General features: G+C 38.7%; 2 protein-coding genes across 5 annotated transcripts in view; both read left to right on the top strand.

Annotated features, from left to right (window-relative positions):
• Nucleotides 1-148: 148 nt before the first annotated feature.
• Nucleotides 149-13,701, top strand: LOC135107647 (la protein homolog). The gene is made up of 7 exons (XM_064017734.1): nucleotides 149-307; nucleotides 6,022-6,190; nucleotides 6,443-6,568; nucleotides 7,805-7,990; nucleotides 8,627-8,866; nucleotides 11,055-11,282; nucleotides 12,454-13,701. The coding sequence occupies exons 2-7, from the start codon at nucleotides 6,029-6,031 to the stop codon at nucleotides 12,619-12,621; spliced, it is 1,110 nt and encodes a 369-aa protein (XP_063873804.1). The 5' UTR covers nucleotides 149-307; nucleotides 6,022-6,028; the 3' UTR covers nucleotides 12,622-13,701.
• A 2,208-nt stretch (nucleotides 13,702-15,909) lies between these two features.
• The window catches only part of LOC135107641 (mucin-2-like), a 29,650-nt gene continuing 23,441 nt past the window's right edge, over nucleotides 15,910-22,118 (top strand). For all 4 annotated transcript variants that reach the window (XR_010271873.1, XM_064017711.1, XM_064017712.1 and 1 more), the window contains exon 1: nucleotides 15,910-16,048. Coding sequence is in view for 3 of the 4 variants with exons in the window: in XM_064017711.1 (XP_063873781.1) it covers nucleotides 16,022-16,048 (27 nt within the window). In the remaining variant the exon portion in view is untranslated. The remainder of the gene's footprint in view (nucleotides 16,049-22,118) is intronic.

The raw sequence follows: 22,118 nt of genomic DNA, 5'->3' as shown, positions 1-22,118 counted from the left end.
GGCTTGTATCAAAATTGGCCATGTGATAGCGCTACAGAAACCAATTATGACAGACAAGATAGATTCGTATAGTTAAGCATGAAAATACCTTGCATAAATCTGGCAATAGATGAATAGATAGACGAAGAAATAATGCCAATGATCGTGTGGTGGCTGCCGTGAGTGCCGTCCCCTGCCCGAGACAGTGAGACTTCCGCGGCGAGATAGACGCTCGTCCTGCTGCCACGTGAGGCCGTGCTGAGTGTGCTGAGACGCGTGTGCCGTAACGCGGTTGCTGTGTACTTCTTGATTCTCCTATATTGCTGAGGTAAGTCAAATGGTTACCAGTTTCACAGCACTCTCTGCCCGGAGGTATGTCTGACCGTCAGTGGGGTGTAGGAGAGAGCGTCTTGTGGCCAACATTTTCATTACCAACCCTTACTTAAGGCATGGATTTCCTTCCTAAGCAGTATTCCCTTTAGGAATTATTTTTCCCCTGGAGTTGTTGCGGACATTTCATTCAAGCAGCCATGACACAGTGCCATGGGTTGTATAGATGTAGTGAAAATTACTGGTTTGTTTATGGCTGCATATGGTGCAATTGTCGGGCATTTCTAGCACGAGTGTCATGAAGCACTGTTGTTACATGTATTTCTGGCATCGCTGTAGTTGCAGGCATACTCCCTTAAATTCTTGCCAGTGTTTGCCCTCTGTTACATGCACAGGTCGGTGAGGCGTGTGGGATGGGAGGTGGTGCAGTCCTCCAGGCCTCCCACGCCAAGGAGTGGTATTGTTTCCGTAAATACCATCCACCAGATTCTAAATCTTTGCCTGTATTATCGTGTATCTGAATATATTAGTAGTTAACATAGATCAGCAGATTTAGAAAATAATTGGTTGGATTCTGTCAAGGGGGTAAAACCTTAGGATTTTTATTTATTTAGGTAGGTATTATTCAAGTATCACCACAGACTCACATCTACTTTCGTGACATGACTCATTGGCTAGAGCTCCTTGTGCTGAGTATTTTAAGCCATATATATATATATATATATATATATATATATATATATATATATATATATATATATATATATATATATATATATATCAAAAATTAATCATAACGCTGTCAGTGATTTTTGAAAATTTATTGGCTCTCTTTCGAATGTGCTGTCATTAGGTTAGGTAGAGGTTTTGGTTAGGTTAACTTTGTTTAGGTTAGGTATGGTGAGGTTTGCTTTAGATTAAATAACGTTGCCAGTTATTTGAAAAAATCTTTTTGCTTTTTATCAGTACTTTTGTGAATGACTGGTAAAAATTGTCTACTTCGTAGTATTGGTGAGGTTACTTATGGTATTTGAAAGGATGAAACTATTTTTTCTGGTAAGTTTTGTTGCATTTTGAGTAATTTGCAATAAATTTTTATCACAAATTACTGTGTTCCTTATGGTGGGGAGGGCAGGGGTTGGCAAAAATGACAACAGAGTGATTTGTGCCAGAAAGTGATGTCAAATTGTTTAAAACATCAAAAATAATTTTGTCCACCATTTGGAGTTTGTTGAGAAACTGGAAATTTACCTTTATTTATTTACTTACTTACTTACTTACTTACTTACTTACTTACTTACTTACTTACTTACTTACTTACTTACTTACTTACTTACTTACTTACTTATTTATTTACTATTAAGAAAATTGTCCATCTCACAGTGACAAACAAAAATATTTTTTTTCTAGTAGATTTTGGTAGTTTGAATGAACCTGCTCTGTCTCCACAGCAAATCAGTAGTTATTCTTAATCCTTGTCCCCATCCCTTCAGAAACTGATGATTTGCAATGAAAACAAGTAACACATTGTTACAAAACACCAAAATCAACCTGAAAATATTTTTGTTTGCACAGTTACACAGATGTGTTTCACTGTTCACAACTATATAATTCCATTACTTACTATGGAGTGTTCCATCAGTCTCATGCCACAGGGCTGTTAGGTGTTAGACCAATTTTAACCAAACCTAGCTAAATCTAACTTGATTTATCTAACATCTAACAAATCTAACATGATCTAACATCCATGAATAATTTGTGAAAAAAAAAAAAACTACTGTCCTGACATAGCAGTAGTATTTCATCTTCCTCTTCTGACTTGTGTTTTTGCAAGCTACAGTCACTGCAGCATGTCACACACCTTGCACTCATGGTAAAACACTGATCATGTTAAAATCAGGAAATATTTAGTATTTTTGTAACATCGGGCAATATTTGCAAAGTACTGAAAGTACATCCACTATCCACAGACTTATTCAAATTCAGGCTGCTTATTCCTTCCTTGATGAAATAAAGGATTATTTTATTTATTTATTTATTTATTTATTTATTTATTTATTTATTTATTTATTTATTTATTTATTATTATTTTTTTTTTACTGCCCCATGTCACTTTCCACTCGAAATATCCACTCAGTGTGACTTGTTTTATGCCAGTGCATAGATGTTGCCAAACACGTATGAATACACACTGAGACAGTTGGCAACATTGCTTAATGTGGATGGATGTGCTGCTTCTGGCAGTAGCACTAGCAGAAATGGTTTAAATTTTAAAAGTTGTTGGTGGTGTTATAATGAATTTGTAGTGCATATTTTTAGGAGTCAAAAGTGCTCAGTGGAAGGATCTAGCTAATGAGACACTGTTAAGCAATGTCTTTAGTACATAGTTTATTTTTTTACCTGAGATTTTATCAATTTTAAAATACCCCTAACTATTTGTTTATTAGAAGATTATCATTTGGCATCCAGGGAGTGAGTGTCAGATAACTTTGATGAAAGTGAAAGTGAGTTTGTCAAGAAACATTTCTTTAATTAGTCAAAAAAAACTCATTTATCAATCTATAATATTTTTGACATTAAGAGGATGCTGTTGTCCTAGAATTTATAATGCAGTTGCCAGTATCATCAGCTTCATGCTTGAAGACTGCGAGTTTGAAGTATGTTGATTTCTTGTAGTACTGACAGATGTGCTCCCTGTCATCCATCTGCATTAAGAGGCTGTGATAACATACCTGAGTCTGGCAAGCAAGGTTTTTCTCATAGATTTTAGCTTACTAATCTTTTATGGAGTATGCAGTGGTAGAGATGACAGGATATCAGACTACAATGCAGGATTTCCTGAGATCAGATCCTGATCTTTCTCAAGTGACTGCCTGCTCCTTGGTTCACCAAGCTTTAAATTGGTACTGGTCAACAGTTTCTGAGAAGATTAATGGCACTGGAGAAAAATGCCACCTTACTCACCTTAGTGAGACCTAGGATTGTGGGACACTACCAGCATATCACTTATACTTCTAGAGTGTGGCTTTGAACCTTTTGGTCTTTTTGGAAAATAATCAGTAGAATTGGGTGATTAGTGAAAATGTAATTTACTTATAGAAACCAAGCTATTTGTACTGCTATTGTCAGTAACAATCTGCAGATTTTGTTTCCACCAGAAACACTTTTTATTTAAGACAGTGCATTTCCACTAACAGATATGGCAAGGTGTCTTGGAATGCCTCTTAGGTGGCCATGGTGAAAATATAATGAAGATGTTAACACCAATATGTTCACAGCTTGAGTAAGGGTGAGGAAGAGGGACAGCTGGACAGCAGCGGGAAATGCTCACAATGTACAGGCACTAGGAAATACGTTAAATTGATGACACTGCCGGGCATCAGAGGGAATGTGTTTTGACGTGTGTGTGTGTGTGTGAGTGTCAGTGTCAGTGTGACTATCAATGTGTTTGTGTGTGTGACTGTGAGAGAGAGAGCTGTGCTGTGTGCAAGATTTGAATTGATGGCAATCTGTGAAAAATTTAAAGTTTACATTTCTCTTGAATCCATGAATTTTGAACCCATGAATGTCAAAGGCAGACTGTATTATAAAGATTGAGGAACTGCAGTTCCCCATTATGCTTTTAGGTTTAGTTATGTTAGATTAATAACACCACTGGCCAATCAGAGGTAAAAGAATCAGATTAATAACACCATTGGCCAATCAGAGATAAAAGAATCCCTGTTTGGAGGATAAATTTGTATTAGGGGTGGTTGATAACCCTGATGGGGTCAAAAGAGGGGTGGAGCCCCTCATTAGATTGAGGGTAGCCTAGATTAAATCTGTAATATTTTGAGACCTCCACAGAATCAGATTCCATCAGGCAAAGTGTGAGATGAGGCAGCCAAGCAGGCAGCTATCAACATAGATACAGAAGGCTTGTTTTTACAGTTGCTTGTTTTTCTGTTATCTGAAACACTGAGATGTTTTTCATGACTATATATATATATATATATATATATATATATATATATATATATATATATATATATATATATATATATATATATATATATATATATATATATATATATATATATATATATATATAACACACACACACACACACACACACACACACACACACACACACACACACACACACACACACACACACACACACACACACACTTCCATGTTTTTTCCTGTTATCTGACACACTGTTTTTTCCTGGCAGAGTTGTGATGTTTTTATTTGAGATACATTATTATTGATAGAAGAGGACAAGCTTAAAGTTTATTGAAAAATTGAAAGGTTTTTTATCAATATTCATAAAAATGAGAAAGAAAAGAAAATATATTTGAAAAAGTTATCAAACAGAAAATCATACACATTGTCTCAGAATGAAAATGACTGCAGAAAATTCCCTAATTTCTTATCCAAACTATTTTATCTCCAAATTCAGCTGATGTTGTTTTGGTAAGCTATATTGGCCTGATCCAAATCCAGATTCATTTTGTTGTGTACATCACTACACCTCATTACTTCAAGTATTTTGATGTAATTGGTTTAATTTGGAAATGCCCTTAATTATCTGGATTTTTTTTTATGATAAGTTTCTTGAAAAGGCTGCTTCCCTCCCTGAAGGGGGAAAAAAAAAAAAACATTAAAAAGATTTACCCATGAAATTATTATTAGATAAATTGAGAACACATTGGAGTCTGTTGAGAAAAAAATAGTTTTACCTCAGAACTAGAAGGATACTACTTTTAAGGAACTTGCCATCTTGTGTAAGGCTGGAATAGGTAAGTTGTAAAGAGGGACTACAAAGATAATTGGGACCAGTAAGAATGCAGAATAAAAAGGGTAAATATCAAGGATATAGAGGCTTAGATTATGCATGAAGTGATGGCTTCAAGCTTGATAAAGTCTGTCTGTCTGTCTTATCTGATACTTTGCTCCCTTCAGTAGCATCGTCTCAAGGAGGGCAGCCACAGTTGAAGAGGCTCCACCTCTCCCTATCCGTACATTCCTTTCTTGCTTGTTCAAGTATTTGGTCTCTATTTGTACCTTTTTAATATATTTACTCGTGTATTAAGTTAATTGTCCAAGTTAAAGTTTGATTTATAGAAAAGCTGATAGGAAGAAATGGATATTCAAGTAGAGTAGATTTGAATAGACTCAGTAGCTCTATGTATGTGATGAGCCTTACATCAGAACAGTAGATATATTTATGAATAAAGGTTATAGGTGGATATAGGTAGGTGCTCCATACATATGTAAGTCTGTTAGCTTTCCATACATTTACCATACCTGTCATTTTACCCACTTACAGAAGTCAGTTTCTCCACACTAAAGTCAGGCACAAATTTTATATTTGTAAATTTATTCATGTGCTAATTATAAAATTGTGTTAGAGAATTATGTAATGCACCCAGTATTGTATAGTACTAATATAAATTCTGTTTAAAGTTTAAAATGAATAAACTTGTTCATAAATTAGAATTTGTGTAATGAAATCCATAGTGTTAGAATGGTTACATATTATTTTATTAGCCTTTCTTATGAACACAAACTTTCAGTGGTTGGTATGATGATCTCTTGATCCACATATACTTGTCCTTAGAAGTAAATATGTTAGTCTGCAATTTCTACAAGTTTTTATCAGCTGGTAAAGTTGTAATCTCATTACATTTGCTGTATTAAGTGTATTGATGACTAACTGGTACTCAGGGTGACCATGACTGAAGGTGAAGCAGCAGCAGCAGCAGCCACCAATGGGCAGACCAAGGATGGTGAAGGAGAGGGCCAACAGCAGGAGGTGGGGGAAAAGATTGTCAGGCAGATTGAATACTACTTTGGAGACTACAACCTCCCTAGAGACAAATTCCTACAGCAAGAGGTGAGAATTTGTGTGTTTGTGTGTGTGTGTGTGTCTGTGAGAGAGAGAGAGAGAGAGAGAGAGAGAGAGAGAGAGAGAGAGAGAGAGAGAGAGAGAGAGAGAGAGACTGCCTTTTTTAAGATTTATGAACTACCTGTGATATTTATTATCAATTGAAATTCACTGACATAGGCATTTAGCTCATTAGTGATTGCCCTCCTGTCATGACCTGCCTTTCTTGCCACCTGTGTGACTCACTCTACCTCACTGCAGATCAAAAATGACGATGGTTGGGTCACACTGGACACAATGACAAAGTTCAAACGCCTTGCCTCCATCTCCTCCGACAAGGCTGTTATTGCTGATGCTCTCCGCAAGGCGTCCTCAAGTTTCATGGAGGTAATGGTGGTGCTTTTAGTTATAATACTTCACATGGCTCTGCATTATTTTACACCAATCTGTTCTTGTTCATTCTCTTCATGGAACCTAAGCTTATGTTAAGAGTGGCATTAAATGTGTTTACTGATTTGTCTTAATTCTTAGTTCATTAATTAAATATTTTATTTTTAATTATTTAATTTCTTATTTCTTGTCTGTTTTTATTGTATTTTTTTGCTATGATAACGTTGCTGTTTAATTGCCAATTTTGAATTCTGTGTTACGTTTATTGTAATGGTTTTGTGTTGGATGTATTTATTATGGTAAAAAGAGAAAATTGTTTTTAACCATACATTCCATTATGTTCTTGTATTTTCTAGGAAAAGTTTAGCATCCTATGTCGTTATACTGAGTTACCATCTTTTCCTCGTAATTACTAGCTATTTTTTTTAATTGGGACAAAGGGAAAGTGCCATTGCTGAACATCCATTGACCTGTGCTGTTATGATTTACTTATTGCCAGGAATGTTTCATACTATCATTACTATGTATCATAACCATTGAGGTTAAACTTAGATTGCCAATTCATTGCTACCCAGTTTAATATTGGGGGGGGAGGGGGGGGGGGAAGTTACCGGAGATAACCCCATACTGTATTTTAGTTTATCTTTCCTCCTTCCCATTTCATGAAAGGATGAAATGTGAGTTGAGAGGGGGCAAAAGGAGAGAAGTGCTGGAATCTCTTGACCATTGTAATGAAAAAAAGAATAAATGTAAAGAAAAAAAGAAGTGATTACATGATGGAGTAATTGTAGCAAAAGTCACACATGCAAGTGATATGTGTTTTGAATATAAGACAAAGACCAAGGATTCAGGCAGTTGAAATGAATTCTCTGGGAAGTGGATATGTTGTGTGAAGAATGGATGGTAACCTTAACAAATGCAGGATTACTGTAACAAGTAAAGGTAATTAAGATGTGGAGTGATCGAGTGGATAAAGTACTGTGTAGAAAGAATGGTGTAAAGTTGGATGAGTTTATATGTTTGTGGTAGATTTGATTAAATGTCAGAGAACTATTCCTGGTGAAATGGAAGGATGGAGTGTTTGAGTTATAGGAAAGAGAAAGAGTGACTACAACTTTCAAGGACAGGAGTGGAAGGATGCTTAAGGGAGTTCTTAGAAATAGGCATCAGGTATTATTGTGATAGCTGTAGTTTATAACAACCAGTTTTAATGCATCTACACATGTGTAACAGGTACATGAAGATGGGCTGAAGATCCGGCGGTCACTCTCCCACCCTCTGCCAATATTTGATGACAACCTGAAGGAGGAGACTATGAAACGCACAATCTACTGCAAGGGTTTCGCCAAAGATGGCTCTGTTACCCTTGATCATCTTCTGGAGTTCTTCAAGCAGTATGGTCCCTATGACACAGTACTGGTGTGTATCTGGGGTGGGCCAGACCATTTGATTCCTAACTGCTATTGCTATTGTCACATCTACTACTATGGTACTGCACATTTTATTATTTCATTAATTTATTTTTTACCTGTTGACAGTTTTGTGTTGTGTGATGAACATTTTGTTTTGTAGTGCACACACATTCACATGTACACACACACACACACACACACACACACACACACACACACACACACACACACACACACACACACACACACACACACACACACACACACACACACACACACACACACACACACACACACACACACACACACACACACACACACACCAAAAAAAAAAATAATAATAATAATAATGATATTAATAAATAAAGAGATAATAAAGATAATAATAATAATAATAATAATAATAATAATAATAATAATAATAATAATGAGAGAGAGAGGGGGGGGGGTTTAAAAATGTTGCAGATTAGAATAAATCATGTAAATGAGAAGCTGGGATTAACATTGTACCATTTGAAAACCTGAATAACTGCAGACACAGGGACATGACCACTTGAATATGGTTCAGGTCCTGTAAAGTATAATTAGTTAAATCCACAAAATCAGTATTGATGACTTGCTCACTTCCTTATTTCTTACACAGATGCGCCACTTCTTTGACAAAGAAGCCAAGAAACAAGGCTTTAAGGGCTCTGTGTTGGTGGTGTTTGTGGATCAAGAGAAGGCACAGACATTCCTTGAGCTGCCAGAAGTAAAATACAATGGTACCCAGCTACTGAGGAAGTGGCATAAGGACTATGTAGAGGAAAAGAAGAAAGAAATTGAGGAGCGCAAAGCCAAGAAGGAAGCCAAGAGAAAGAAGGATGAAGATGCATCTCATGAGGTATAGGAGTGTGAAGAGTAAATTCTTTCTTCCTTTCTTCCTATCTTTCCAGTCTAGATGAGGTTGGTGATGCATAATGTAATTCTTTGAGTGGTGTTTTTATAAATGGTTTCTTTATCTTGTGCATGGTTGTCTTCATCTTACTTGCGTTTGAGTAACAAAATAAATACTACTTTGATGTGTTTCTGTGAGGAATTTGCAAGTAGAATATTACTGCTTTAGTGTTGAGAATTGAGAGAGCAGTATGACAGTCACTGTTAACCCCTACAATATGACGACACCTATGTAAGTATCATAAAGCACCAGTGGAATATACGATGACAACGCCTATGTAGACGTCATGGTTACATTTTATTTTAGTTGTTGAGTGATCTCATATCCTGCCTTGACTTGTCTTGACAGACTACATATTATGTCCTTGAGGTTCTATTGCTCCTCCCACCCTCCCTGTTTCCACCAGTCATGTAAATGAACTACACAATGCCCCCCCCCCCCCCTCTCTCTCTCTCTCTCTCTCTCTCTCTCTCTCTCTCCTCTCTCCTCTCTCTCTCTCTCTCTCTCTCTCTCTCTCTCTCCTCTCCTCTCCTCTCCTCTCCTCTCCTCTCCTCTCCCTCTCCTCTCCTCTCCTCTCTCTCTCTCTCTCTCTCTCTCTCTCTCTCTCTCTCTCTCTCTCTCTCTCTCTCTCTCTCTCTCTCCTCTCCTCTCCCTCCTCCCTCTCCTCTCCTCTCCTCTCCTCTCCTCTCCTCTCTCTCTCTCTCTCTCTCTCTCTCTCTCTCTCTCTCTCTCTCTCTCTCTCTCTCTGTGTGTGTTTGTGGGTGCGCACTTGCACACACACCCTAGTGTCTTTGACACATGAATCCTCCAGGCCATGCTGTGCTGGTCATTGTCAGGTCAGGTCACTCTGGGGTTGAGGTGGCAACAATGCAGAGAGGTACAGCCAACACCCCAAGTACCAAGTTAGTCTGGATCCACTATAGTAAGGTATCATTAAAGAGAATTAGAGAAGGTACAGATGGAGTAATATGTGAAGTGTAAGGAGAATATTGTATGAAGGGATAGTAGAGCCTATTCCACTGTACACTGTTGAGACTTGGAGCATGGGACTAGTAGATAATAAGACACTGAATGTAATGGAGGTGAGATGCCTAAGGAGTAGGAGTATGTTTGGAGTAACTAAGATGGACAGAGTCAGAATGAGGAAGTGAGAAGAACAGGTGTAATGAGAGACTTGATAGGAAAGGCAGACATCTTGAGAGAATGGAGGATAATAAGCTGGTGAAGAAGGTAACAAGATCAAGTATGAGAGGTGTGAACTTGCAAGGCAGGCTATTTAAGGGATGCATAGATGATTTAAAGGTCTTAAAATGAAGAGAACTAACACTGGAGGATAGTAGAATGGTTGTGCCTGACAGAAGCAAATGAAGAGCTGTTGTGAGTCCAAGAGAAATGATGTGGCCCTGTGACCTCCAAGGGAGATGCCACACATGAGTCGTCTCGCATGGGTATGCAGCAATCAAATGTGGTATGGGAGAATACTTGCTCTAAAGAAGCTATGAACTATTTTACATATGTATAATGGTTCTTTTTTAAGTATCCAACATATCAGAATGGTTTTGTAAAAATTCTTTAAATTCAAATTTTTTTCAAAATTTGTAACGCAGGTCCGGACCTTTACAAAAAATTGGGAAAAAAATTTTTGATAAAAATTTTTCATCTAAGCTTATAGATGATTACATTATGAAATGCAGAATAGGAATATTCATATAAAATATACATATATGAATTGAAAAACGTGTGTTTTCTACATGTTTAATTTTTTCAAAAAGTGAAAAATTATTTTTATTTGTACCGTACTCCAAAATAGTCAAACAACTTGTTCTGGCCTAGAGTGTCGCAAGTGGTGCAGCTGATCCACGTAAAGTGAGGGCAGGAGTATTTTTCTTCCTTATTGGAGGCCAAGGAGCTAAGAGTGCGGTGTGAATGAATGTGAATGTGAAAGTTGTGTGTCTCATCTGGGGTAGACACTCTTGTTATATGTATTTATGTATGTATGTTCTATATTGGTGCAAGCGGCCCTTCTAATGTGGGATGCCTCATATGTATGACATACATATACCATTATCTACCTAATTATAGCTACATGTTCTTTGACCATTAAGAAATATTTACATATCATTGCCCTTACCAGAATGAGGAGGAGATGGAGGAGGAGCCTCCTAAAGGCACATTCCTTCACTTCTCTGGTGTTGCTGAGGGATCAGAAGTGACAAGGGAGGACCTGAAAGAAGCCCTTGGAGAAGCACAGGAGCAGTGTGCTTGGGTGGACTACAGCAAAGGCATGACACAAGGTTACTTGCGCTTCAAGGAGCCAGAGTCCAACAAGACCATCATGGAAAAGCTGGACGGCAAGCTTAAGGTATTGCAGACATGATGGGTCCTTCTGGGAATAGTAGTACTTTTCTTCGGTTGATGTCTATTCAGATTTTCTTAATCCTTCCATGTATATTTTTTCCCATATTTCTTTACTTATTTATTTTTTCTTAATCCCAACCTTCTCGTTGATACTAGGCAGTGATCAATGCTTTCTTCAGTCAAGGGTATAAGTTATTATATATTTGCTTTACAGCATATAAAAATGTTTAAATATTCAGATCATCAAAATATAAGATTGATTAGCAAACTACACATTGTTAGTGTGTTCCTCTATACAATGAACACCCAGTTTTCATGATTCAGTTATCACTGGTTCACTTTTATGCATTTTTTTTTATTTCTTATTTTATTTTATTTTTTATCTCATAGCAACCTATGTTTGCAATGCAGGAAATCCCACTTTATCAACGAAAAATCAGCTATTATATTTGATAAAATATAAACTAAAATGTAGTGTGGGTTGAGGAAATACCCAGGTGAGGGTTTAGATGCACTTGTAATGTATATTTGGCAACATTACTGGCTTATAAGGTGGCAGAGGCAACACTGACAGTCAATCAGCTGTTGGCTGGCGGAATGGACACCAACTGGTCTTGGTTGGTTGGCCATACAAGGAGTAATAAACATTGCCACTCTTACATTGTTTGTGGGTTGGTGGTGGTTTGGTGTGTTCAAGTGAGTGCTGCACATTGCTGTTGTTGGGTAGGTGGTGGTGGTGGTTGGGTTGGATGATTGTGCAGAAGCAGGTTTTGTCACCAGTTGACGTTGTGTATGGGTTGTTATCCTTTTGGTGGTTGTGGTTTGGTGTGTTATGTAGATGTGCGAACATTCTGGTTATCGTTGGGTTGGGGGTGGTGGCTATTATTATTATTATTATTAATTTTATTTATTTATTTATTTTTTTTACCACAGTCAATATAACATGGATTTTAGTACTTAGCTGGTGCCTTTGGAACATAGCCCCATGAAAAAATGATGGTTTACTGTATATGTGTTTGTATATGAATGTGTGCATACATTGCTTATTAGCCTGCATTTTGCACTCCCACTCTGCACTACTTAATGTGCAATGATGTTCATTAGGCAGATTAAAAAGGAGGAGGGAGAGGAAGAGCACGTTGTAATGTCTAATCACTATTACCTCCCCAACACAGGTGAAGGACATGGAAGTAACTTTGCGTCTTGTGGAAGGTGAAGAGGAGGCTGAGCAGCTGAGCAAGATGAAGGCAGCCCGCAGCAGGGCACGTGCCAACTCCTCTGGTGGCAGGAAACGGAGGGGAGGCAGAGGGGGTGGTTCCTCTTTCAAACGTAAGAGGACCTAGGTGGTCCCAAGATCTCAATCCAATGAGTGCGACTTTTACTCCCTTACTTCCCACATTACCATCACTGTTACCACCACTGCTGCTAATGTTGATGGCCATCCCATGTACAGCAGCAAGATCTCTCATGGTTGTTACAAGCTACATGTGGGAGTAGACTGACATTTTTAACAGTTGCTCAGAGCATTAGAAGCTGTACTGATGTTCCTTTGTTGTGAGTGTGTTTTATAAACGTCTGGGATGATTGCCAGTGTCTTGGCAGTGGTTGAGGCGAGACCTGAGATCTGGATCTTGGGTATTGTGCAGCAGTCACCTCAAGGAGTTCCAGGATGGTGGTCATGCTCCCTCAAAGATGCAGGTGACTATCTGTTGTTGTCATGTTTTTGATCATTCAGACAGTCTTCAACATATATGCAGAAATGTAGCTTAGAGTCAGTGGAAAAAAAGAAATTGTTGTTTTGTAATATGTGGTTATGTTGGTAACAGAAGTCACATAGCTCATTCATCTATATGAAATATAATAAATTGAACCAAATACATTGTACTATTTGACATAATTTTGACTAATGTATGCATGTGTGATTCTCTGTACGTTAGACATAGTATCTGTTTTTGATATTTTCTTAGGTTGAAAATCTACTTTTGAAAGATGTCTTTATACATTAACAATTGTTTCAGTATGTAAAGTATTGAAATGAGTATATTATTTTATTTTCATTATTATTATTATCATTATTATATTGTTTTTATATTTTTCTTTTTAATTTGTGTATGTAATGTTTTACCATATTTGCAATAATGTGCCAGCCTGGGATGCAACTCCCTGTTGTGGTAAGCCTTGTTTAAAGGGATGCCAGTGTTAATCCTTTCTTTTACATGCAGCTGGCACCACATGTACCTTAACATAATCTATTTTCATTGCAGTTTGTACAAAATACAATATATATTACTTTAGCTTTCATTTATATCTAGAAAAAATTCAACAGACAATTTGATTACACTTACGTGCAGTATATATTGTTCATAGTCTTACAGGAAAGTCACTTGTGATATTTGAAAATATATAAATTTTAGGAAGCTGAATGTTGTCCTTATCAATCCTTTCCTTAGGAAGTTGCAGCTTTAAAGAGAGTGTTGTCCCACTTCTTAATGATTAACATGTACATTGCAATCCATGTCTCCAGTAATGAAGAAATTACCAAATATGCCTCATAGAGTATCTAGATTCTAGGTGATTGATCTAAATATTCTGTGAATTTAATTTGCCTTTAATCAGAGGATTATTATTTAAAGGTATAATGTGTGATTATTTATCCATAATTGAAAAGTACATAGAATGATCAAAATATCAAAGTTTTATTCCTTATTCATTTATTTATTTATTCCATTTTATTTATTTTTTTAAGAACTAAAGCTATCAATTTCAAATTTGCTATTAGAAAGAGGGTAGAATATTTGAAGGAACTGTAGGACGTAGAAGAGGATACAATGCTGTGGGTGCTGCAGTGTGAAGATTGTACACATCTATTGGATGTTGTAGCTACATTGCATGGTGAAGCATTGTTCATGATTAGAGAGGTTATGAAGGGAGTGATTTGTGAGGAGCAATGTGATTATATATGAGGGATGGGGTGGCATGGACCAGAAGGTGTTAGCTGTGAGACAGGCATGTAAATAAAATGTACTACTTGGCAAAAAAAAAATGTCTTGAGTCCTCATGGATTTAGAGAAAGCATATAGAGGAATAAAGATGGTTTGTGGACTTGTAAGATTGTATGGTTTGGTGATAGATCGGGTAGAGGAGTGGAAAGGTTGTAGTTAATATTAGAGAATGTGATCATGGGAATTGGTATGTGGTTTAGAGTAGGAGTGCAGAAGGGATGTGTGATGTTCCCTTGGCTGTTTATGTATGCAGTCTGGTATATGCTGATTGTACAAGTAGAGTGGAATTTGAATTGTGTCATTTCAGCTGTTTTTTTTTTTTTTTTATTATTCTGGTTTTGTTGTGTGGCTATAGTTTTCTCCCTCTCTTGTTTTGTAACATCTCTCATTGCTGTGGCATCATTTCGTGGCTTGTATATCAGTGTGGCAGTGGTAGTGTGAGGATCTTGGCCCCACCAGCCCCCTAACCGACAACTGGTGCTTATAAGATCCCAGCAGAGCTACTGGTGCTTCATTCACTCGGACAAGGTGGCTAAAGCCTAACATGCCTCTATCTTTGCAAAGAAAGTAATAGAGGAAACCCTAACCATCACTGGAAGGAGACGGGGCATTAAGTTCGAGGTGGCCAATCTCATTAACCTGGTCCAACCCCCTGAGACAGTGACAGAATTAGTGGTCTGTGAAGTGCTGGGTAGCCACTGACGAAGACCCAATCTACACTTTTGGGAAAATTTTCCAAGTTGCCCCGGTAAATATGAAGTAGAGCACACAATTTGTGTATTTACGCTCTGGTAGCGCGGATTCCTGAGTTAACTATAACAGGCCGCTATCTAAAAACTTTTACAGACGAATACTACACTAAGTATACTATCTTAGTATATCAGTCTTACAAATTGCTAAGAAGGCCCTGTTGTGCATATTAAGGATATATATATATATATATATATATATATATATATATATATATATATATATATATATATATATATATATATATTATATATATATATATATATATATATATATATTTTTTTTTTTTTTTTTATTTATATATTTATTTATTTTATTTTTTTCTCTGCCTGTGTAGCCTATTTCTGCCAGGAACAGCACACTTCCCACAGCTTTACACTTCTATGTGTAGAGTGCATCTCTCTCAAATTGTATAGAAAGTTTGTGAGCACCAAAGAGTTTGGAATGCAAGGTGAGTGACTGTCGCTTATGCAGTCTTGTGTGTCAAGCAAGCTGGGAACTGTTATGGTCAGCAGGGTTGCTTGTGGTTTCTGGAGAACAGCATGCAAAACCAATATAATATAGAGGTTTTCGGTGTGTGGCATACCAGTGATTTTGAGACCGTATTCTTTAACATCTCGTCGTCTTATACCTTACATTTGCATTGTAATGAAAGTTGTATGGAAATTTTATGTGTATTTTTATGATCTTAGTGGTTTAAGGAAATTATGTGTATTTAACAGGAAAATCACTCATTAGAATACAATAATTTTTTGCGACCTTTGAAAATAGTCTTGAGTGGATAAAACGTTTAATATGGCTAAGGAAAAAAAAAAAAAAAATCAGGAGCAGGGAATGAAGGGGGACCGATAGCGAGGAAGGAATATGAGTGAGAAGCTGTGACGCTCGTGACTCCTGTGTCGGTAACTCGTGAAGCAGAGTCGCGCAGTCTTGTAGTCACACGGCCACGCTCCGCCACTCAGTGTATCGACGGCAGTGGCGTTGGGAGGTAATGGCGCGCCTCGCTCTCCTTTCATCAGTGAGTTCACCGTTACTTCATATTCCCTTTTCAAATTCGGTATATTCCCTAACATCCTCCTTACCAGCGACACGCGAATTAATGGCAGCAAATATGCACGATGTAGATGATCAATGCGTTTGTTATTAGAGTGTTTATTAATTGTAGTTCAGTGGATGGGGGACACATGGCTTGAGACGGTATAGACATATAAAAAAAAAGCAGATCTCTTAACTGTAATCAAATACTGTTGGACTACGTATGTACCTATTCAACTGATTATGAGTGTATAGAATGCAAATCGTAATCGCATGAAGTGTTTTGTGTGTCGTAGAATATTTGTCAAGGAATATGACTCTCTAGCTTCCTTGATACTCATCATAACTGCAGAACCCCTGTCCATCTCAGTCATAACTTAATCAGACGTGTAACAATTACAAGTCAGTACTGAACAGTGAACTATTGATTGATAACATTTTCGCAGCCTCCTCCCACTGACTGGGCCAGCTGACTGAATCCGTTTTTTTGTTATTGGCTCCGCGTGATTATTATGTAAATTCACCAACAGCCAGATTGAACATAACGTAACGGCTATTATGATGCAGGTTTAATTACTGTATATATGATGTGATGCCTAGTGGTACAACTAAAATATGTAAAAAAAAAAAAGTAAACAAACAAACAAAAAAATTATAATAATAATGATAATTCTTTTCCGGAATACTAGAGCCAAACATGAAAGGTTTTAGTTTATTCCAAGTTATCATTTAATATTCAGAATTTCTATTAATTTAATGAAACAAAAAAATAACAACGCTCCTTACTAGTACTTAACATAAAACGATGGAAGGCTTACGTATCCTCTCTCTCTCACGTGGCAGTCACCAGAGATGTAGCTAGGAAGTGAGAAAAGAAATGAGCTGGTGGAAGAATGCGTGGTGCAGGAAGAAATCTCCATCAGTCACCTATGTAATTTAATCCAACAATATTAGCGTGAGAAACAATGCATACGTACATAAGTCACCTATTTAAATTAATCCAATAATATTATCGTGAGAAACAATGCATACGTACATCACTCATTCTATTTAATTTCATCCAACAATATTAGCGTGAGAAACTACTTATGTACAAGTATGAAGGCGACGAAAGAACTGAACAAGTTTTCACCTTGGAGGAATGCGGCACCAAACACTGCAGCAGGAAGAGTGTGAGTGAGGAGTGGAATGAGTAATTAATTGTGAGAAGTGGAAGCTCAGCAGTTATAATCGAATGGGAAACTCTTATTGGTTTATAATGATGACCACAATAGTGATAAGCTGCTTCCCGTGTTGATGATGTGTGAGAGTTAATTTAATTTCTTCCTTTAGTCAGAGTTAATTATGATATTAACATTATTATATTATAACTAGTCATTCTCTTAGATATGTCTATTATTGTCTTCCATCTATAAAATTAATCTCTCTCTCTCTCTCTCTCTCTCTCTCTCTCTCTCTCTCTCTCTCTCTCTCTCTCTCTCTCTCTCTCTCTCTCTCTCTCTCTCTCTCTCTCTCTCTCTCTCTCATTTGTGACAATATGCACTGTTACAGACGCGTTTTGTTACTGTGTGTGTGTGTGTGTGTGTGTGTGTGTGTGTGTGTGTTTGTCCACTTGGCACAGTACGTTCACTAGACCACCGCAAGGACACGGTCTGACCCAGCCAACCACAAGATGTAACTGCATCCTCCACCACAACTGTCACCACCGCCATCACCACCACAACCACCACCACCACCACCACTAATAAGTCAAACAGTCAGCCGTTCATTTCCACACCTGATCAGTCTGTCTTGCCCTCGCTAACGGAAGATGGGAAAATGTCAACCTAATCATTGACATGAACGAAACATTAATGAATTGGTTTAAATTCCATGAATGAGATCAGGATAACGGCAAACTTTAAAAGAAGAAAAAAAAAAAAAATGAAAAGAAGAAAAGAAAGGAAGAAGAAAGAATGAATGACAGAAAGAAAGAAAGGCATGAAGAACACAGAAATGTCAATGGTTTTTAGTTTTCGTCGCTTGGAAGGTTAGATGCTGGATACACGATGCTGTGACACATAAAACCTACAGTCGCGGTCACATGTCACACAGCATTCACTTCCACTGTGTTTTGCGTGTTTCTTCAGCCTTAGTCTTGTGGTCTATTGACAGTTTCCATTCAAAACCGAAAAAAAAAAAAGATTCATAGCAGATCACAATGGCTTAATGAAAAAAAAGGAACACTAAACGCAGAGGAAGCGCGGTGTGTTACTTTACTTGTAACCAAGCCTATGCACACTAACAGAAGTAAATAGAGAAATAGGAAAGTGACTAACAAGGCATTTCATCCCTCTGCACTGAGTCCCTGGCGAAATGTGTGAGGTGGTGTTGAACTATAGAGCACCACCAGTGAGTCAGCACAGCGTTCAAGACCAATAACAACTCAAAATTGCTGAATTGTTAGATAGAGTAGTGCACACGGGCTCGTAACATTGCTACTACTGCTGCTGTTGCCACCACTACAACTACTGCTACTACTACTACTATTACTACTACTACTACTACTACTACTACTACTACTACTACTACTTCCACCATCAATTATACTACTACTACTACTGCTGCTGCTGCTGCTGCTGCAACAATGACAGCAACAACAATTCACTTTATTATTTCATAATTTTAAGATTCCTTGAATATGTAAAATATAGCTAAACTCGTAATGCAAAGCGCGAGAGCAATTGGACACACACACACACACACACACACACACAACACACACACACACACACACACACACCCAGGGAAAGTATGTAGGCATTGTTCGGGTGAAGGAGCAGGAGCAATGCACTCATACGAGAATATACCTTGCTTCCTACCTCCTCCTTTTTGCTCTCCTCCTCCTCCTCCTCCTCCTCCTCCTCCCTCACACTATTCATCGGGTCACGAGATTTCACTTTCCATCAAGATTTCCTGACACGGCCTTATCCCTCTCTCTCTCTCTCTCTCTCTACTCTCTCTCTCTCTCTCTCTCTCTCTCTCTCTCTCTCTCTCTCTCTCTCCATTTCTACTGATTTTTTTCCCTTCCGTTCGTGATTATTCTCCCTTCCTCCCATGTTTCGTTTATTGGTTCGTGTGTTGCGTGGTTGTTTGCGAGGTCCGTGGCGCCCTCTGTACTCGCTAATGGGTCCTTGCTCCCTGGCGGCGTGAGGTGGCGTCGACATCTCAGCGCCTCCACAAAAACAATTCATGATGTGGATACATGAAATAAACCTGATTTTAGTCGTGAATCCGAGACATAATTATTACGCGCGCTGAGAGAGAGAGAGAGAGAGAGAGAGAGAGAGAGAGAGAGAGAGAGAAGAGAGAGAGAGAGAGAGATGTAAATAAGAGAGATGAGAAAGGCAAAGATAAGACAGGAGGAAAATAAAGGAAAAGAGACAGATTGGAAATAAAAGAAAACAAAGAAGATTGAAATAAAAACAACAAAAAAGGAGGACAATAAAAGAAGGGAATTACAGAAGAGGGAAAGGAAGAAAGGAGATATTTTGACACCGACAGAAAAGCGCGTCTCTGTTTACCTAAGACGCTTCACTGGTCATATCTTAACTATCTCTTGGTGAGGCTGCTGATATTGCTTCATCGTGTGTGTGTGTGTGTGTGTGTGTGTGTGTGTGTGTGTGTGTCGGTTATATGTAGTATCTTTAATATTACAGCGGCGTACTAATAAAGGCATAGGTGTGTACGATATCTTTTGTTTTTGTGTACGATGAGAGACGAGAGATGTTTGGTACTGCATGATGGTACGGTGTGTAATCTGCGTAATGGTGGTAGTTTATACTTACGAGTCTAGTGGCAGTGATTAATAGTGATGGTAGCAATGACCAATGACGAAGACAGTGGTGGTGATGAATACTAGTGGTAGTAAATAGGTACCCCTGCGAGAACAGTGGTAGTGATTATAAGTGGAGGTACAGTAGTGATTAGCGATAAGTGGCCGCGGTGTTTAGTGGTGATGCGCAGAGCTGGCGGCAAGGTTAACGAAAGCTGCGCCTCCTCCTCCCTTCCCGCTGGCAAAGGTGGTGGTGGTGGTGGCGATGGTGGTGGTGTGCAGTACTTCGTGAGCTGCGTTTGTGGGGGAGGGAGGGAGGTGTGGCCTGTAATAAGCACCCATATCGCACAAACGCCCAATTAAAGAACGTTTTTTTAGTACTCTTGGGTCTTGTGTTTAGTGTTATGCCTTTTTTTTTCGTCTCTTCCTTTTTCGTCACCTGCTTCTTCTTCTTCTTCTTCTTTTTCTTCTTCTTCTTCGAATTAAAAGACAAAAATTCACACCCGCATGAAGCTGAAACTCGGACACAGTGATTGGAGGAACACTCAAAATAATCGGTGAAAAGTAAACCTTTGTTAGTCTCAAGTAATAAGTAACGACCGTAGTATTGATGTATCTCGCAGACGCCAAATATTACTTAGTTTTCCATACGATGTTCATTCAGGCATGCGTCGTGACATGGACTAATTAAAAAAAAAAAAGGTTAGCCAATTCAGGTGCGGAGGTGTGCTGATCATCCCCTTCTGAAGCAGCTCAAGTGCTAGGGAAGAGAGAGAGAGAGAGAGAGAGAGAGAGAGAGAGAGAGAGAGAGAGAGAGAGAGAGAGAGAGAGAGAGAGAGAGAGAGAGAGAGAGAGAGAGAGAGAAATAAATAACCAGATAGTTCAGGAGTTTATGAGTGAAAGGGATGAAATAGAAAGATGATGGTTACCCTGCATAGGTGAAGTGGACTGAATAAGAGTGAGAGTGAGTAGAGTCTTGTGCAGCGAGTCCGGGGGAGGGAGGAAGGAACTCATACAGTCACCAAGTTGAGAAGAGCAGTAACCATGGAAGTAACGGTAGAAGGCAGTAAGAAGTATGCAATATTGCGGCAGCGAGACAGAGATTGGAGAGTCAGTCAAAGGAAAGGAGTTAATGAGACGAAAATCTTTTGAGCAATTACTTAAGAAACTTACATTATAACCAACATTTCATTAGCAACACAAGGGGACACGACAGGATAATAAGTGAGAATTGGAACACGGACAAGTGAGAGACGGATGGGATGAGGTGGGAGGAGGTATAGGAGTACTCGTATGGTGAGTTAGGGGGGAGACAAGGGAAAGGAAGACTGAGGAATGAGGAATGAATGGCAGGGAAACAGGAGGGGCGGGGCGCGGGTGAGGCTGGGTAGTGTTCGATGACAATGCGGAGTGGAGGAACAGAGGCAGGGGTATAGAGGTTTGGCAGGGGAGAGGCGAGGAAGGGGAATTACAAAATGAAGGATGAGGTAAGGAGAGAGAGAGAGAGAGAGAGAGAGAGAGAGAGAGAGAGAGAGAGAGAGAGAGAGAGAGAGAGAGAGAGAGAGAGAGAGAGAGAAGAAGCGTTGTAGCAAAGTAGGGCAAGAGGTGGAGGCGTGAGGAGGTGAATAAAGGTTAGACTAGGAGGAGGAGAGGAGCAGGAGGGCTTTGGGGAAGACAGCAAGGGAGGGAAAGGAAAGGGAAAGAGAGAGAGAGAGAGAGAGAGAGAGAGAGAGAGAGAGAGAGAGAGAGAGAGAGAGAGAGAGAGAGAGAGGTTTGAATGTTGCTGTCACGCGCCGCGGTCTCCTGAAAAGGCTCCTCCTGTCAAGTATTATATAAATGTAGTGTTTAACCTCAATTTGTGTGTGTGTGTGTGTGTGTGTGTGTGTATGGTTTTCTTCTTTTTCTGTCTACTACTTTTTTTTTTCGTGTATTTTCTTACTGTACTTTTCTTTTTTCTTTTCTTTTTCTTACTTTTTTTCTGGTTCAAGGTTAGAGAGGGAAGGTGCGACGAAGAAACTGCCTCCACCCTCTCGCTTTCTCCTCCTTCGCTGGTGGTTACTCTCCTCCTCACCCTCCATTCCTTCCCTCTCTCCCTTCCTTCCCCTCCTCTCATCGTAGCACCCTTCCTCCAACCTTCCCTCCCACAAGTTTATCTCCACGAATCCCTCTTCACAGGTCATCTTTCCCTCCTTCCCTCCCTTGCTCCCTCGTTCCCCAGGTCACTTCCCTCACTCTCCCT

This window comes from Scylla paramamosain, chromosome 15 (assembly GCF_035594125.1).
Source record: "Scylla paramamosain isolate STU-SP2022 chromosome 15, ASM3559412v1, whole genome shotgun sequence".
Classification (NCBI taxonomy): Eukaryota; Metazoa; Arthropoda; class Malacostraca; order Decapoda; family Portunidae; genus Scylla; species Scylla paramamosain.
The sequence above is the reverse complement of the archived record's forward strand: the minus strand, read 5'-3'. Positions and strand labels throughout refer to the sequence as shown.

Bases quoted from the DNA above. Each gene is read 5' to 3' on its own strand.
- LOC135107647 (XM_064017734.1), top strand. From the start codon at position 6,029: ATGACTGAAGGTGAAGCAGCAGCAGCAGCAGCCACCAATGGGCAGACC. The intron at 6,569-7,804 runs GTAATGGTGGTG...CATGTGTAACAG, and splicing joins CGTCCTCAAGTTTCATGGAG to GTACATGAAGATGGGCTGAA. The intron at 7,991-8,626 runs GTGTGTATCTGG...TTTCTTACACAG, and splicing joins GTCCCTATGACACAGTACTG to ATGCGCCACTTCTTTGACAA.